The 18,210-nt window shown below is 33.6% G+C and overlaps 1 protein-coding gene and 1 long non-coding RNA gene across 50 annotated transcripts in view; one reads left to right on the forward strand and one right to left on the reverse strand.

The window, feature by feature from the left end:
- Positions 1 to 18,210, reverse strand: part of LOC102679914 (tropomyosin Per a 7.0102) — a 34,252-nt gene that overhangs the window by 15,236 nt on the left and 806 nt on the right. For 6 of the 49 annotated variants that reach the window (XM_006617850.2, XM_031511544.1, XM_006617849.2 and 3 more), the window contains exons 1-5: positions 17,294 to 17,524; positions 14,540 to 14,699; positions 14,083 to 14,208; positions 3,197 to 3,330; positions 1,180 to 1,297 (exon numbers count right to left, since the gene is read on the reverse strand). In XM_006617850.2, coding sequence (XP_006617913.1) covers positions 1,180 to 1,297; positions 3,197 to 3,330; positions 14,083 to 14,208; positions 14,540 to 14,653 — 492 coding nt within the window. In that variant the 5' untranslated portion in view covers positions 14,654 to 14,699; positions 17,294 to 17,524. Of the gene's footprint in view, positions 1 to 399; positions 518 to 1,179; positions 1,298 to 3,196; positions 3,331 to 9,279; positions 9,734 to 12,504; positions 13,935 to 14,082; positions 14,209 to 14,539; positions 14,700 to 17,289; positions 17,525 to 18,210 lie in introns of those variants that run through there. The other 43 variants (XM_006617851.2, XM_006617848.2, XM_031511540.1 and 40 more) reach the window with 37 other exon arrangements.
- Positions 10,370 to 11,206, forward strand: LOC116185918. Its single transcript, XR_004150812.1, has 2 exons — positions 10,370 to 10,409; positions 10,885 to 11,206. It is a non-coding gene; the product is annotated as an uncharacterized LOC116185918 (long non-coding RNA).

Consider the following 18,210-nt stretch of genomic DNA (forward strand, 5'->3'; position numbering starts at 1 on the left):
AATTAAGACATCCAACCCCGTTTTGCTTCGTAGTTTATTACGAATTTTACTATCGATAAAATTTTATTCTGATCGAAATATTTTTCTAGAAACAATATATTCGAACGATTCAAGGAAAAATCGAAATACGTATATCGATTAGATTAAATTATCGAGTTACGAATATCGCGTTTACTTTATACTCGATTAATACGTTTGAATAGATTCTTTTTTCGTATTTTACAGCCACGGTGATTTCGAACACACAAAGAGAAGACAGAAAGTTATGGGGTTAGGCACTATTATCTCGACTATTAACTAGGAACCATCATCATCATCATCATTATTATTATCATCATTATTTTTATCATGATTATTGTCACTGAAGCCATCACGCTTGTCAGTCGTGGGCTCGCGAACCTCATCGTATTTCTTGTCAGCTTCTTCAGCAAGGAACCTGGCCTCCTTCAGCTGATTTTCTAGGGCATCCATGCGCTCTTCATCGGCCAAGCTGCGATTCTCGAGAATCTTGCGGGCTCTTTAATAATTATCACAAAGAATCGGGATTAACATACATTACGAATGGAAATATCGCTGGAAGGAAAAATTTTTTTTAGATTATCGATCGTTGTCTCGTTTAGAGATATGGGATTTCATGTTGACTGGTTACGGCACTGCTCTCCAGCTACCTGCTCGAATTCCTACCTGAAAAGATTTACCTGTAGGAGCGAATTCGATGATTTATTTTGACGAACCTTCGTCTTTTAGAAAACTTTCATTCCCTCGAAAAGCGTGATATAATTTTATTTCGTAATTCTTATGAAATATTTCGACATTTTGCAACGAAAACCTGTTGAACAAGTTATTTTCTGTCCTGTGATTAATTTTAAATTCAATGAACTAAATTAATATACATAATTCTTCCTATCAATTTTAATCCAAACTTTCTCTTAAAATATTTAATTGAAAATCTTATTAAAAGAGTATTGGGAGAGAAAAATTGGCCAAAGTTTCAAAATTTAAATTTGATTTTTGTTACGAAAATACAAATGAATTTCAATAAATTTTATTCAAATTTTCGATTAAACATCGATTTAAAATTTATAAAGTGAATCTCAGTTCATCAGAATGAATACAGAATTCGCTTCCAAACGATTGCCGTAAAAATATTGTTTTTTTTGTTCGCTGTACGTGACCCACCTCCTCGTATTTTTTATCCGCCTCCTCGGCGATCAATTTAGCCTGTGCTAGCTGCTGCTCCAGCAGGGATACCCGGTCATCTTCCATATTGGTACGGTTTTCGAGTGCCTTGCGTATCCTAGCGATCGATTATCATTCGACTTTTAGCACCGATTTGGTCGCCGTTGAAAGAAAAATCATCGACATATGAAAATTTCTTTTTTGCGGTCGCGAAAAAACTATCTTCCAATTTTTCAACATATATAGGTATTTAAATATAAAATTAAAAATCATTTTTTTATTTAAGCTATGATATAATTTTTCAAGCATTTATTATCTGTAGATATAGATATTTCTAAAAATTATAAATAAACGGTATTTTTTGAAAATATTATTTCCAATAAAAGAATTTTATTTATCGTTTTCAGATAAAGAACTCGCGTAAAGAATTTTTATTATTTCGAATCGCAAAAGCGATGATAAAATATCGTTCTTGACGATAAAATTTGCAAATCTCTCGATGATTATCAACTTCTTTTCCCGGAATAAGGAATCAAGAAAATCATGTGTTATCAATGTCTATACTATTTCATATACGTGTCAAATCAATTATGAATCTGCTTTTCTGAAGCTTCAAAGTCACGATTTAGTCAATAATTTTTATTTTAACAATAATCGGGATTTGAATCGATCAATAAGTGTGAAAACTTGTAATGGAAAAATAATTTCGAAGTTCTTTCAACGTCGAAAAGTTTAATCCTATCGATAAATAATATCGTGTACGTCGATCGAAATTCGAAAACGAAAGAGCATGTTGACGTTTCTCGATCAGATTGAAATGTATAAATGTGAGAAAAATAAAGTGTTCCACATTTCTATAATCAAATGATCAAGTGTTAATTAAATTTAATGCTCGCGTAATATGTAATTGCATCATATTCTGAAACAGGTCTATCGATAATTAACCACTTTACGCGAGCTAATGAAAATGCACGGTTCATAAAATCAGTGTAATTGCTAGTTCGCAAGCAACCTTGGATATGTAGTGTGTAATTCATGTCTGGGTGCGGGTTCCATTATCATATAAATATAACCTATTTCAAGATCTATATTCGGCGTGGTATTAACCGCGAAACATTACAATACAGTATTGTGCGATTATTTATAGATAGATAGAGAACATAAGATCATTCGAGAATATATTGTCGGCTCTTTCGTTTCGATTTCTTTAAACGTACAGATTTGGTTTCTTTTTAGAGTAATGTACGACATTTTTCATATTTCATTTGAAGTGATTGACATTTATTTTTGAAATTATTGTAATAATAATTTGGTTAAAATTAGAATTTATTTATTTGAGCAAAAATTATTTTCATTTTTAAATAAGAGATATAATTTAATTATTCTAAATAGTTAAACATTATTTTATTGAATTCTAAAAAATTATTTTAATTGAAATTTTCTCACAACAAAATTAATAATATTTTATAGATCAAATAAATTCAATTTCCTTTACAATAATTTCAATAGAAAATTCAACGTGTTAGCTATAATATATTTATTTTAATTTAATTTTCACATTCAGGAATTATATGTTATTCTAATATTTATAAGATGTATTAAGAATAAAATAATAGATATTATGAAGAATTAAAAATTTTCAGCCATCACGTTAAAGTCTCATAATCTCATAGAGGATGGACAATAATAATCCATTACATATACTTTCTAATAAGACTATAACTTTCAACAGTTTCATTAACAAATTCAACACCATTCTCATAAATATCGAAAAAAAATTATTATTAATCGAACTTTTACTTATGAATCAATTGAGGAAGGAGATTGTTATTATCTGTCCATTGAGTTACATAGTCACTGTACTGAACAATTTCTTTTTATAAATCTTTTTATAAATATCCATCGATGTGCGTAGCAAAAAAGATACGTCAACGAACGGATATTTATAAGATTTACGTGGTCGTACATACTCCAAGTATTATTGCGGAGAAACTATAGAAATGTGGAATTCGTTTACCGTTCGCTCTCATCCGCTGCTTGCGACGCCTCTGCCAATTTAGCAGTGGCCGTTGCAAGGCGTTCCTCCGATCTCTCGAGATCCTCCTCCAACAATTGGATACGACGATTCAGAGCGGCTACTTCGGACTCAGCCTATAAAAAAAGGAAAAAATATTTTTAGATCAAAGATCTTTTAAATAATATTTGATTTTTGAAATTCATATTTCTTTATCTTTCTTTCAAATTCATATTTCTATATCTTTTTTTTTTTATTTTTATTTTGATAAATAGATAAAAAATATTTATTATTATTCGTGTACATTTTAAGCTACTGTGATAAAACGGGATTTAAAAATGGACAACATTTGCATTGATAAAAATTATAATAGTGAAAGGCTTTGACTTTATGAATGACACATCCTCATTATACACTTCCTCTTTATAGTTGTAAAAACAATAGTTATCGTTCCAATTTTTTAACTGGTGAGTTACAAGGTTGTAATAAATTCATTAACGTAATGTAAACGAACAAAGTTAAGATTAAACTTTAGATAAGTTATCGTCATTGATTGACAGCGACTGCATCGATTATTTTTAACTCGATACAGATTTTTTCAATTTCTTTATCCTTGCATTTGCATAAACGAAGAAAAGAATCAATAAAATGAAATGAAAAATAATAAATATATAAAAAGAAAAAATATATAAAAGAAAAAATTATTTCTAAGGCGAAAAAAATAAAAAAATAAAAATTTAGCGATCACGATCACATAACACGTGATTAGGATTCGCAATTAGGAACGAATCAGTCGCGAGATCGCCAAGGTCTTTACTCCGTTCGCATATCAATGACCCTAGTTTCCTTCCTTTAGAGCTCGTGCTCATAGCTACAATTGATTTAATTGAATGGACGTTTTTCGCAGCATCCACGTGCATTTGCACGCGAGTAACCTCGTATTCCTCTTTAGAAATGGAACGATTGTCTCATAGAAAATCATCTGATCATAAAATAAACAAAACTATGTTTATTTTATTTAATTTAAAAAATAGCTTAACATGAATTAAATATCTAACATAAAACTTGATTTCGAATAATTATATTCATATAAATTCCTATTTCATGATGTGATTTTCAATAGAGAAATCGTTGTTTTTTTTCACGGAGACATTAGTCAAATTTTTATTTAGAATAATTTTCTATGAAATTAGCATTGTTATTTTGTATAATATTATATATTTATTTTAAAATATTTTCTCTTTAAATTATTATATAAAAGAACTTATGATAAATGAAATTCGTAAATATTGTTTATTTATAACGTGTAGGCTTATTGTAAAAAAATTTATCAACATTTATTTTTTAATCAGTTACTGATTAATTACTAGTTAATCCGATATCGATATCTTTATCGATAAATTTATGATTCACACTCATAATAAATAAACAATTTCTAAAGGAAATTACATTTGTAAGAATTAAGAGTTTAAATTAATCTATTCAGAATAAATTCCTTTATAATACAAGAGATGATTAAAACATTTTCCAATTAAGATTCGAAATCATTCAAAAGAGAGTCTCATCGTTTTACTGTATTACGTCAAACGCCCTTACAAATGTAAATTGCTTAACGCTTGATTACGTATGTATTCGTCTCTACGCAATTCGAGGCCCTTGTCCTCGTTTGCGGCTGCACCTGCATCGATTGTACGCCGTGTGGATAAATCCCAATTCAATGTGCGTGAACCAGGCATTGCCCGCGCTTTCATGCACGTGCCACTCTTCGATCACACTAACATTTCACATCCGGACTGATTCGACACTCCTTCTTGACCGATGACGCATAGAAATTCATAACGAAAACAACGATAACGAGAACACCTTTAGTGATTCTGGTTATCATATCTTTCGTAGAATTGATTAATACATTGCCTTCATTTATGCAATATGCGAAAAAATAGAAAATTTTGAAATCGATGATGAAAGACACAACAATTCGTATAATTGGAGTTCACTGATTGATTCCATTATCTATAATTATCTATAACATTGCTTTTAACGTAATTTGTTTTGTAGTTTTACTAGTAAATCAACGATTTAATAACAATTGAAAACTATTAAATTGTATTAACATAAATTAAGGCAATTTATACTTTATTTTTTTATTAATATAATTTGTAGTATAACTTATTCTTATTTTTTTTTTTTTACAATAATATTGTTTTATATCATTCAATTTTGAAAGTGTAAACAAATCCGAAAGTTATATTATCACGAACTTCATTAATATCATTGTTCCTTTTATTTAAAATGATTCATACAAATCGGAGTTTACGCCTATGCTTGTTCGTACAATGTTATAATAATTCGTATCCAGACCATATAGTCGGTTAAATTACCGACCGGAATAATCCGTCACGGTGTGTAATATTTTAACCTGGCGCACGAGCCACTTCCGGTCTCGCGTATTTCCGTTATAGAACCGATCAATCGATTCTATCAAGCTATGCATCTATGATTCTGCATTCGGAAGAAACCGACACGCCCACGCATACTAGCACAGCCGAACAGGTCTCGTCGATCGTAGGTAATGTTGGTAAGTGTGCCAAACTTCCGCCAACGATCACCCTCCGTTACTTCCATTACGTTCTGTTAATTCAACACGATTCTACTACTGTGTTTACATGTTATTTAGATGAATTTATTTAACAATATTTTAAAAAATTAAGTGAATTAATTTTATTTTTTTATTTTCCTATAATCGTTGAAAAGAAAAATTACTTTTAATTCTTAAAAATTATTATATTTATTTTTATTAATATTTCATCCTTAATAGTAATTAGATATTATCTTTTAAAAATTTTTTTTAAAAAATTGATTTGAGATATAAAACTATTATAGCTTTAATATTACAACGAGAATTCTAATCTAATAATCTAATAATCTAATTGAATTTCAGATGATATTATTCAATTAATTTGCAGGATCGCTTTTTTTTTCAAAAATAAGAAAACATTAAATCGGATTTGGAAATGAAAAAATATCATACACTAATTTTTTTTAAAAACATTCCCAATGAAAAATATATCATTGATCGATTAATTAGTAATCAATAAAAATCAATGCTAAAATCAATAAAAATTACATTATAATGGAGTACAAAAATGGATAATACGTCGATGCTTATTTGTTTATTAATAAATCTATCCCTAGGATGACAATCAAGGTTCGATTATATAAACTTCTCAATAAAAGAGACGCCACGTGCTGTCGTACAGCTCGTACGTAATATCACTTTCACGATACGCGCTAAATCTGTCGATGTCGGATAAATCAATGAACCGAACCCGCGGTATTATACCACGAGATAAATCTTCACAATGTGGCGGGCGCTGGTTATCTAGTTTCTATTAAACGAGAGAATGAAGAAGAAGAAGAAGAAGAAGAAGAAGAGAAAAGGAAGAAAAATAAACGGGGGAGCTGCATACACGGCAGTGCACTTCATTGCTCAATGACAAAAGCTTGTTAGTGAAGCTTCACCGAGCTTCTATTCGTTGGCCTTTTAGGACAGCGACACGTCAGCGGCAGAAAGTGAGCAACGTCACTGGAAATACATACATTGACATTTTTCGGAGGCTATCCAAGGTTAATCTACAAGGTATAATCCGCAAGGAAAATGGCTTTTGTTACCGTAAATGGTTCCTTGTAATTGTTATTGATTTATGAGAGTGAGGATTTGATAATTGTTTAGAATGAATTAGAAGATGTATATTGTGCTGACTCTTTTATATTTTCAAGATAAATGATCTTTTTGTATAATAACGTTAATAACAAAAAAATTAATGATTTAAAATGATTTTGAATAATCTAAAATAACATAAATTAAAAATGAACAGATTGTAATTTTTTATATAAAATAATGAAAATTTTTTATGTAATAGAGATTTATAATTAATTTAATAGAGTTTATAATTAAAATTTGTGACCTATTTAATTTATAATATTTATTAGAGATTATTTATTGATTGACTGAAATGAAATTTCAAAAACAAACAATAAATATAATATAATAATAAAATAAAGATAATTTTCTTTTAAAATATTTTTTTAATATTGAACATTTTTAGACATCTTATATGTCTGTTTTACGAAAAAGAATATAATGACTTGATTACTTCTTTCATCAATAATTTTACCAAAATTCACAGTCACAATGAAAGAATAAGATATTATATAAAGTTTATGATAGATTTTCTTGACAAGGGATGAAAGAGTCTCCGTAAGAAAATAAAACATTCCGTAAGAAAATAAAACATAAATAATACGAGATAGATATATGGTTATATACATATATATAGAAATAGTCAGTAATGTCTTCTTAGTACAAAAAAAGACAAACAATGGTTTTTAATGTGTAAGCATGCGTTAAATAGAATTGGACACGAATTTCTTGTGCTCATCTTTGAAATTTCAAGTCACTTATCTATAGATTCTTGAAACTTAATCATGAATTCGATTACTGAAAGCATTATAATGATCGAAAAGAAAAAAAAATATAGATAACTCGTACAGATTGAAATTTGACTTTGAGAGAGAAATGTTTAAATTTAAAATCATAAACACAGAAAAAAAATAGAAGATTAAAGCCATTGTGTTTAAATAATTTAAATGATACATATTATTCATAATATTTGAATATTTTATATACTAGAATATTTCCAGCGACTACCTTTACTAGAAGCTATGCATATTACGTTCCACCAGTCTGCCAGCAAAAAAGAAAAGAGCAAAAACAAGATTGTGGTGTAAATCCGTTAAATCGAGGCTGATGAACGCTTACACCTAGACTACACCCTCGCTCTTCATCGATCTTTCCTTTATTAAAGTACACATTGCACACTTATATTTATGAGGTTTGTATAAAATATTTTTTAAATAAACTACTATATATTTTTATTCAATTTTTTATATTCTTGATTCATAACGAAATAATTAAAAAACATAAATTAGAATTTTTTTTACACTTGATATATAATCAATGCAAATGTAATTGTCCTAAAAAACTTATCAGATCATATTGTGGAAGTTGTGTCATAATACTACAGAAAGAACTTTGCATATACGAATCGTTGTACGATCGTATGATATAAAATCGTATAAAAATTGACCGACAATCCCGCATGCTTTCATGCGAATGATATGATATGGATAGATGTCAGCTTGAAAATGAGTGATACGATCGGTTAAGAGTTAAGCGGTTAACGGTTTAACGCATTGCGTTAATTATTAATTCTTGATAAATAACTTTACTATGTTTTTTGAAATATTTAATTAGAATTATTTAGTAAAGACTCAAGAATAGAAGAAATAAGTTTTCAAGCAAGTCCTCTCGTTGTATCAAGAATGTCTCGAGTGTGAGTCGAGTCGGTATCCCTTCTATATTCCCTGGCTGCCCTCTCCAGAGGCACAACCCAGCCTGACAACGACGTGCCTGACACTCACGATCGATCCTATAGCTGTGTAGATGCCGGCTCTGGCATTTTGTATAAAAGAAAAAAGGATTTTTATCGAAAGTCCATCGATTCGGAGACGATTGGTGTTCTACATTTTTAAATTAACATGTCAAATGTGATGTCGTTTGATTGACTTTATTCATTATCCTTGATAAAAATTTCTCTGACGCGAACCGATCGATACTTTTCCAAACGAATGCCATGAAGTTGAGCACCATATTTCCGGTAAAGACACGCCGCGAATCATATAGTACGAGTTCACAATGAAATTAATCGCAGAACGAGCCGATCACGAGACGAATCAATCGTGTTTAGAATCTGTGCATTTCACATGAATATATATATTAAGTATCCAAATCAACAAAACTCACTGAATTTCTTCCTGTCGTATACTCAATTCATGTCGCTATTCAAGCGTCATATAACAATCAATGGATTTGTAGGATATCGCATAGGTTATGCCACGGAAATAAGTAAAATGAAAGAAAAACTTGAAACATATCCTCAACTAAAAATTCTATATCAGTCGAGCTAATTCGTGTACGATGGAACTGGAAGAGATACGATCATGAGGTAATTTTTTTCACTCACTTCCTCGCGGCGTATCACTTCCACCTGCAGCCGCTTCTGATACTCCTCGCATTCGTCCTTGTACTTTTCCATTTCCTCCTTAGTCTGCCTCATTTTCTTCTTGAGCACGTCGAGAAGGGTGCCCTGCACTTGCGTCGACATGCTGCTGAATATTCGCGCGTGTTAACGTTTTCTCACTTATAAACGTCGCGATTACGAATCTCGTGTATGGATCGAGGTAATATTCGTACTGTAAACAAAAAGTCAAGAATCTAAGATAGCCGGTGAATACGAAGTACGAAGACCAAGTATGTCAGGGTACGAGAAACGACCGGTACCCGTGCGAAAGAGAGTTTCGTAGCCTTCGAGCTGTCGTACACTGACGACCACTGGCTGCTGTTGACTGGAAAGCAAGATGGCTGCCCCCGGTCAGGACGCGCATGCGCGCTAACATTGTGCGGACATCAAATAGTCCCTTGCCCTTAACGACGCTTGTTCCAAAATATTTAATAAAAAATTTCTATTTAACCAAGTCCCAATTGATACTATCATTCAAATGCTTTGTATTTAATCATGTCTATTATTAAAAACATTTAGTTCATTGATTAATCATTCTTTTTTTCTTTTCATGACCGTGTCACGAAGCATGATGCGCACGCCAAGTATCGCTACGCCGATCGACGTGTCGTCGCGCGCAGAGCCCCGGAAATACCGCGCCCGTCCCGAGCGCGCCCAACCGTTCGAATGGACGGTCGACAACAATTCCTGCGTTGTTTCACTTCTTTTACTTTTTCATCCATAATGAGGGGCAATGCACGTTTATTCTACGCATCAATGATAATTTCAGTATGAACGTAATCTTTCTTCGACAGAATGATTGTTTCCAATAATTGCCGGTTTAGATTTTATGACTAAAAGTAAGTATGATGAATGAGTGACTCGCAAATTTAAATAATAATAAAGATCAATAGTACAACAGTTATATATCTAATAATAAATTATACTTTATTATATGTTTCAGAAAGAATTTAATAAAGACACGATTATAAAAAATTGAATATAACGAATTTAAATTAAATAATAATTTAAATTTTAACTGAAATAGTAATATGTATATTCCATTATGATATTTAAGAGTATAATTATAAATGGTAAGTAAGAAATAAATTATATATTCATTAATTTAATATTATTTTTAAATATATTGCAATCGTTTGATTCAAAAATATAGTTTTAAGAAAAATCAATTTAATTTACAATGCAGTTTAGTAAGATTATGAGTTTTATAAAGTTTCTTACTATTTATATTTATTAATTTTAATTATTATGTGTAACAAAATTAAATTACATTAAAATATAATTATTATTAGCTATCGAATCGTTTTAAACTCATATTTTATATATAAATGCAAAAAATAAATTAAATATTCTTTAAATAAAATACAAAAAATTAAAAAAATATAAATATAAAATATTAAAAAATGATTGCAATATAAATAAAGTTTGAAATGTATTGTTAAAAAACTAACAAAATCTATTTAATATTCAATTATTCTATTTGAAATTTAAACATTATGCAAATCTCGCATTAATATCGAATTAAAAATAATCAAATTTGAATTTTAGAATTTACAGATTCATCCACAAGATGATTATGCGAATAATGCAAGCATAGATGGCAGCACATTGATGTGAAAACGTAGAAAATGTGACGTGTAAACATTGACTAAGATAAGCAGTAAAGAAACGGATCTTGTTTCAAAGATCGACAATAAATCGCAGACATGCTCCAAATTTTCGTGCAATATGTTATGAATATTTTGCAACTTTCTGTTTTGTCACCGGTTTATAAATGCTCATAACGAAACAGATTTGTAAGAATTCTGGGAGCAATGCTTACGCAATACTCTTTCGAAGTGTCGAATAAAAAAGTTACTGGATCTGTATACTAACAGCCATGTATTTTTAGAATATTGATGAATACTCTTCATGTTTAACATATTACAAGTGCAAGGTGGGATTCGTTTTTGAAAATGATTTGCAAAAATATTTTATATTTACGTATGAAAATAATTTTTTATTTGAATAATCATTTTTAAATTTTTTAGAAATATTTAAAAAATATTAGAGATTTTTAATAATTATCAAAGAGAAAGAAGAATAAAATTATATGAATTATGAATCTAAAAAATTTTACAGCAAATTTTTTCTTGTTGCTGGGTTAAGTTATTTCTGAAATATAATGTACAATCAGTGAATTTCCAAATTTGGCAGCATTGCATTCACTGTCATATTTATACCTGTCATATTTATACCTGTCATATTTATACCTGTTATATTTATACCTGTCATATACCTGTCATATTTAAACGAAAAATGGGGATTATACTAAAAAAGGATTGATGAAAACATCATATCGCAATACACGTTGACGTTTAAATATGATTGTAAATAATTTAAGGATTCCCGCTAACTGCACTAGTCGCTTGGTGTCGGCTAAATAAGAATGCCATTTATCGTATCAATTGGAATCATGTTTAACCCATTGTCTTCATTCAGTAACCTTATACAATAAGTATTCTTTGTCGGACGATCGAGCATCATTAAGACCCGTAAGAAGTCTCGCTGTTAATAATCTCTTAAGTATTATTATATGACCGCCATAAATAGTAATACATTATTCATTTAACGTACGATAATGTGAACTGATTTCGATTTCCACTTGGCAACGACAGAAATTCCGATGTTTTAATCGGCCTTTCTCTAATCAGTATTCGCGGCGGTCCGATTATTTTCCAGGATGAACGGTAGAAAAGAGCGTATAATTAAAACAGAAAGAGTAACAGGAGAGCTGTCTGTTACTTCGTAAACCTATTCGAGCAACGATTAAATGGTCTGTAACGTCACCGTGGGTAACCACTAGATCACCTAACCTAACTGCGCACGTATTTTTAACCCGTTCTTCACCATATAAGGTATCGAATTCATGAAGATTACCTCATTCGACAAAACGTTGTGTAAGTCAAAAAACGCAAAAGAGACAAAAATATGGACGGTATATGGTTTGAGAGAGAAAGCGAGATTTTGATAGGTGACTATCTTGTTCTGTTATCAATGACCGAATGACCCACAAGAACCCATTGACCGACGTTAAAGCGCATCAAGGTCATATCATGCAGTGACCTTGCATGCAATTACACATATCTACATACCGGGTACGTCAACATTGTATCATACGATACTGACCCGTTTTAGCTGGTTTCCCATAATATTCTGCAATTCGTTCCTTATGAGACCGAATTTCATCATTGTATCGCTGGAGAATATAGACCATCCAAAGGCTAATCCAGGATAATCAGCGCATCTTTTTCTTCTTTTAGCTTCTCTTTCAGCTTGTACCTCGGTTCTTTCGCTAGGACATCTCAATTTAGCAAGTTCAGCAAGTTCAGGATCCTCCTCGACATTAGTTGATTCGTCGTCAGAGTTTCCATCACCGCGAGCCCTCGCGACCGCGTGCTCAGGCTCTGGCGAATTTTCTTTGTTTCTCTTTTCTTCATCAGATTTATTTTCACATATTTCATTCCCACATGATTTTGATTCAGAATTATCCAATACTTTTTCCATTTTATAACTATCAAAGCTTTCATTTTCATTTCTTTTACGAACAAATTGTTCGTGTCGTTCGTCAAGAACATCCAGGCTACACTGCGCGAGCCTATGACGGATGTTTTCTTCTCTATCATGTTCAAGATTATATTTTATCTTGTTAGAATCTTCATTCGATGTTACATCTTTCGTGGACACTGTGGCCGTCGGATCACGAAGCCACCTCGTGCCGATTGTGGGCACTGTCACCGCAGTGGAACATTTTGTATCGATGACATTGCTTTTTTCATCAAGCTTCGGTGACGTTGTAGTTGTTGATGTTTCGTTGTTTCTGATCGCCGTATCTTTAACGATATCAGCAGGGCCACACTGCGCGGGTCCTCTGCTGGAGGCGTCGAGACGTCGGCGCGTAGCATGTCGCGGATGATGTTGATGACCGCGACGTCTCGTGGTCGACGTCAGAGCTGGTTCCATACTAACCAGCTGCCAACCCTTAACTAACCCCCTTCGTTCCACTACTCTTTTTAATGTGCTCTACGCACCACTATTACTACCACTGCACAAAGTACACCGCCATCTTGTCTGTCACTGTTCGTAACACGTTTCTCACCGCGCCACGCATACGTCTTTTTGTCTCTTTCTTTGTGTTGAACACACACACACAGTCCTGACAAGCGAACGCATGCACGAGAGGAGACACGCTGGTCTCCGCTCACTGCACCGTCCTGGTCTGATTTCTATCTTGCTTTCTCTCTCTCTTTCTCCGTCTATTACTCTATGCTCGATCCAGGTTACCCCTACTACCCGTCAATTACAATATGAAACCGAAGTTTGCCGAGAACCGCCGAACAAACGAAACGGCAGCTTCGCGTACTAACGCTCGACTGTGCGCTTACTTCGCGAGGAATCTACTCATCCCTCGTGAGGCGCTTGCGCACGATTGCTGCGACATCTTATGGCGCTTAAACGTCATTACTCTGTCGGTAACAGCACATTGTTTGATAAGAATTATGGGTTTTCACCTTTGAAAACCGGTTGAGTTTATTTTTTTTACGTTTTTTCGAATGAAATTATTGTTTTTATTTTAATTGAAATGTTTTTATGATGAATTTTTCAATTTTTTCTAATTTATGTAAATTAAGTAAACTTCAATTATTAAAAATACTTAAATAATTTGAAATTTAAATTATTTAATAATGAACATTACAATTAACTTACGTTTTGCAGCGCTTTGTCTTTCTCCTCAAGTTTGGCATTGACCTGCATAAGAGCCTCCTGAGTTTGATCGAGTTCATTTTCAATGGTCTGGATCTTTTTTTGTAAGGCGCGCGCCTCTTCTTCAGCCTTTATTAAACAAAAAAATATATATCGAACAATTCATTTACTGCAAACAATAATAATAATATTTTACCCGTAAAATTATATTATAGCGATTTATATAGGCACCAAAAAAATTTCGAATCTATAATTAAAATTTTTGAACGCGGTTACCAATCATATATCGCATTTTTATTACGATGCGATTATTCATCGCTATTTTTATTCTGTACTACATATGAGAGATAAACAGACGTTTACGATTTTTTTATATTATATCAAGTCATTTATAAATTCTCAATTCGTCATAAGCTTTAATTCTTTGCATTATAATAACTTGAAAATGTTGAAAATTTACCTTTTCGGCTCGCGCGTTCGCATCGCGAGCTTGCTGTTCGCAGAGCAACGCGCGATCCATCGCGTTGTCCTTCTCCAGCTTCATTCCCTGCATCTTCTTCTTGATCGCGTCCATGGTGGCGGTTTGGTTTGTTCACTCGTTCACGAGAAAAAAAACGTATCTACAACATTATCGAAGCGTCACAATTATCATACTTGCGCTCTTGAATACGTATTCATCATCTTGCTTCCCATACACGCTTTATCTCCGATCGACAAAATTGTACTTTTTAATTTTCTTCCGCGGAACTCGATCGATTCCCAAGGAGAACGGTCGAGTTCGCGCGCGTTCATCGCGCCGCAGATTTCAATGACCGTGAGACGAATTACGAATGCAATTAACCGCGTTCCGTTTTAATCCTCATGCTTTTTCATTTTTCTTCGACATCTTTTTTTTCTTTTTTTTCTTTCCATTTTTTTTTTTTTTTTTCGTTCCAACATCTCGCTTGTCCTTAGAGGCGTGACAATGATAATTGTCGAGGAAATCGCAGAATTCGACAGAGAATTCGCGCAAGTTTTCGCTATGCGGACAGCATGCATCGAAGTATAATTAGCGAACGACCGGATATCCTATTTATAGAGGCAGGTTCTTGCTCAAGAAGGCCCGGGCTCTGTACCGTGTCCGTATATATAAAATCAAACGTCTTCGCTGCTCCGAGGCGTCTTTCTTCCTCACTCGTGACGTCAGACATTCAGGTATGCGATCCTACAGGACGAACCGAGGCGAAACCGAGGAGAAGATCCTTCGCGGGTATTCTTTCGCATTTTATGCGCTCGTTTCGCTACACGAGCGAAACCGATGCATCGCGAGAAGCGGGAGAGACCGATATGGCCAACAGGACAGAGCCACGAACGGGTTAATTTTCTTCGTGGAAACATTCCAGACATTGTTTCCTTCGGACACTCTTACCAATATTGTTTTTAGAACCGTGTTTTCTTTTTGGACCGATCAGGAGTGAAATTTTAATCAAGGACATCATTCTTCGATCTTTCTTCAGTTTTTAAGGTTTGAAAATGAAATTTGGTATTTAAATAAAAAAAAAAAAAGAGAATGAAGTTTGGTTCTTGAATTCTTGTTTTCGTATCATATCTTCTATATGAGCGAGTATGTATGATTCCTGGCTTACTGGTAATCAGAGATACCAGGTATGTAAAGAGGAGAGAGAGAGAGAGAGAGAAAAAACAGAGTTCCAACCAGTTCAAAGAAACAGAAATTCTAGACATAATGTTCTGAAGAAATGAACCTCTTCGCGTCATCACTTCTCCTTTACTCTGTGGAATTTAAATACCGTCTAACCTAAATCGATGATACCATTATTTTTATCATAAATGTAATAAATGTAATAAAATCACAAAAACAAAATGTGAAATTTAAAAAATACAATATAATAACTTTCGTTTTGGATTATAGATTTTGATGAAGTCAAACCTACCGAAAGTTACGGAGCACTCGGTCGAAATAACTTTGAATAAAAAATAAGCCGAGCTGCCGGATTGTAAAGAAGCTTGTATCAAAGGAGAGGGTTATTTTTACACGCGAGAGGAGAGGGTGGAATCGTCGCTAGCCGCCTGCCGTCGAACCTTTTCGGGTTACGCATAGCCGAGTTTCGTTACTCCATTCGGATCGGTGTCTTGTTACGTTGGAAAGAAAATTTTCCTCCCTACCTTAGTCTACTATCGCTACGATTTCTGACACTTGATCTGGAAATTTTTGCACAATCCACATACGTTACGAATGAAGATTGTTCTACATCTCTTTTGGAGCAAATAAGAAATTCGTCTGTAAAAGAATACGACCTAGATCATGAAATAGAAATCGAATATTTTTATAAATATATTCGATTAAAATAAAACACACAAATATAACGAGTTGTGGAGCTAGTGATTTTCGACTTATCATTGCCAACCGATGCCAACCGATGAATCATCGATTCTAGGATCGCACGATTGCTCTGACGATTTCATCGATCCTCTGCACCGAATATTAAAAAAGAAAGATAATATAGAGCAACGCGTGCATTCGTTCTTTCGAGAATTCGTTATCAGCGAGCGTCCGGAACAACATCGTGACCGCGATCTGCTATCTCGTAGCTAGAAATTCCTTCTACTCCCGGTACACCAAGGAGATCGGTAGTCTGGGACAATGTTGTCACAGCGGTTACGCGTGAATACTTGAAATTTTTCATGAGTCACACGCACATATTTCTGATATCACCGTGGCTGCACGATGGGTGACAACAAGTCGCGGGCCACCACGTTGCGAAACGAGCGCCGAAATTTGCATAATAACCGATCGCTTTTCAAACTTGCCTTCGTGGAATGCGGGCGTATTTCGATATACGTTCCAGTTACGACAATTTAAACTTAATATGACTACCAATCAAAAAAGAGACGAAAGGCCCAAGACAATCCAAGTTTCATTTATCACTTGGTTCAACTGCAAAAGCGAAATCTCTCACGATATCATACGAGATCACCCGCCTCTATTCGAATTCTTCCTTGGTCCCTCTTCACTTTCGCGTACCCACACACATCACTTTCCTCGTTCACACAAGGCGCACACACAAGCACACACCATATACAGATTTTAGAGGGAACTAGAGTCACGATCGTGCGGATCCAGGAAAGGTCCTGAAAGAAACGCGAGGTCGAAAGGCGAAAACTCGTTGTGCATCGGACGTGGTACGGACTGAAAAAAGTGCACATGCTTACTCACGGGGCAAGTATTCAGGTTCGTTCGTCGTCTGGGATGCGTCTGACTCGCAGGCTAAGTCTCGACTGGCCGCTGAAAGCTTCGGCTACAACCGTTCGTCGTGGCTCCCACCTTTTCTCGCGGGCTTCTCTCCTCGCGATCGTAAAAGACGAAAATGACGTCGCTTCGCCAGGATGCGGTTCTCTCTTTCTTTCTCTCTCTCTGCCTGTTGCTCCTTCTCGTTCCCGAACGTTGTATCCCTACCACCATCGATGTGTGCACACAGAAAGATCAACGCTGAGGATTTTCTACGTACGGGCCTGTGAAAACGTACACCGCACCGCGGAATTTATCTTTAGAATCGGCGATGATTCGACGCCGATCGGGTCGATGCTTATTTTCATTCTGCGCCCTGGACCTCTTCTTGGCCAACGAATGTGATGCCGTGAAATGGAGAACTGATATGGAAGAGAATTGATATTCGATTCATTAATTAAAGTACATTTATAAGACTCCGTACGAGAAAAAAGAATTGATCATATCAAGAAAGAACCAGCTTCTTTGGAAGAGGATCCTTTGTGACGGAATGATAATAGTTGTGGTTTAAAAAAAGTGTTAGTTTGAGAAATTCGATATCTTAGAAGATACAGATTATATAGAAGTGATAATAATAATAAGGAGTTGGATGGATTTCAATGAAATAGCAAAATGATCGAGTATCTCTAATATAAATTTTTACAAAATTTTAGAAATTGTAATAGAACAATAATAGACGTTTAACAGCTATCTGATAATAAGCGACAATATTAACGCATAAAGATTGTAATAGCATATAGATTACGATACGAATTAAAAAAAGATAGATAAAAATTATTGGAAAACTTTAAAAAGAAATCATAGAGAGAAAATAACGGTTTTGCTAAAAGGAGAGATCAATTCGA

This window comes from Apis dorsata, unplaced genomic scaffold (genome assembly GCF_000469605.1).
Source record: "Apis dorsata unplaced genomic scaffold, Apis dorsata 1.3 scaffold_327, whole genome shotgun sequence".
In the NCBI taxonomy this organism is placed as follows: Eukaryota; Metazoa; Arthropoda; class Insecta; order Hymenoptera; family Apidae; genus Apis; species Apis dorsata.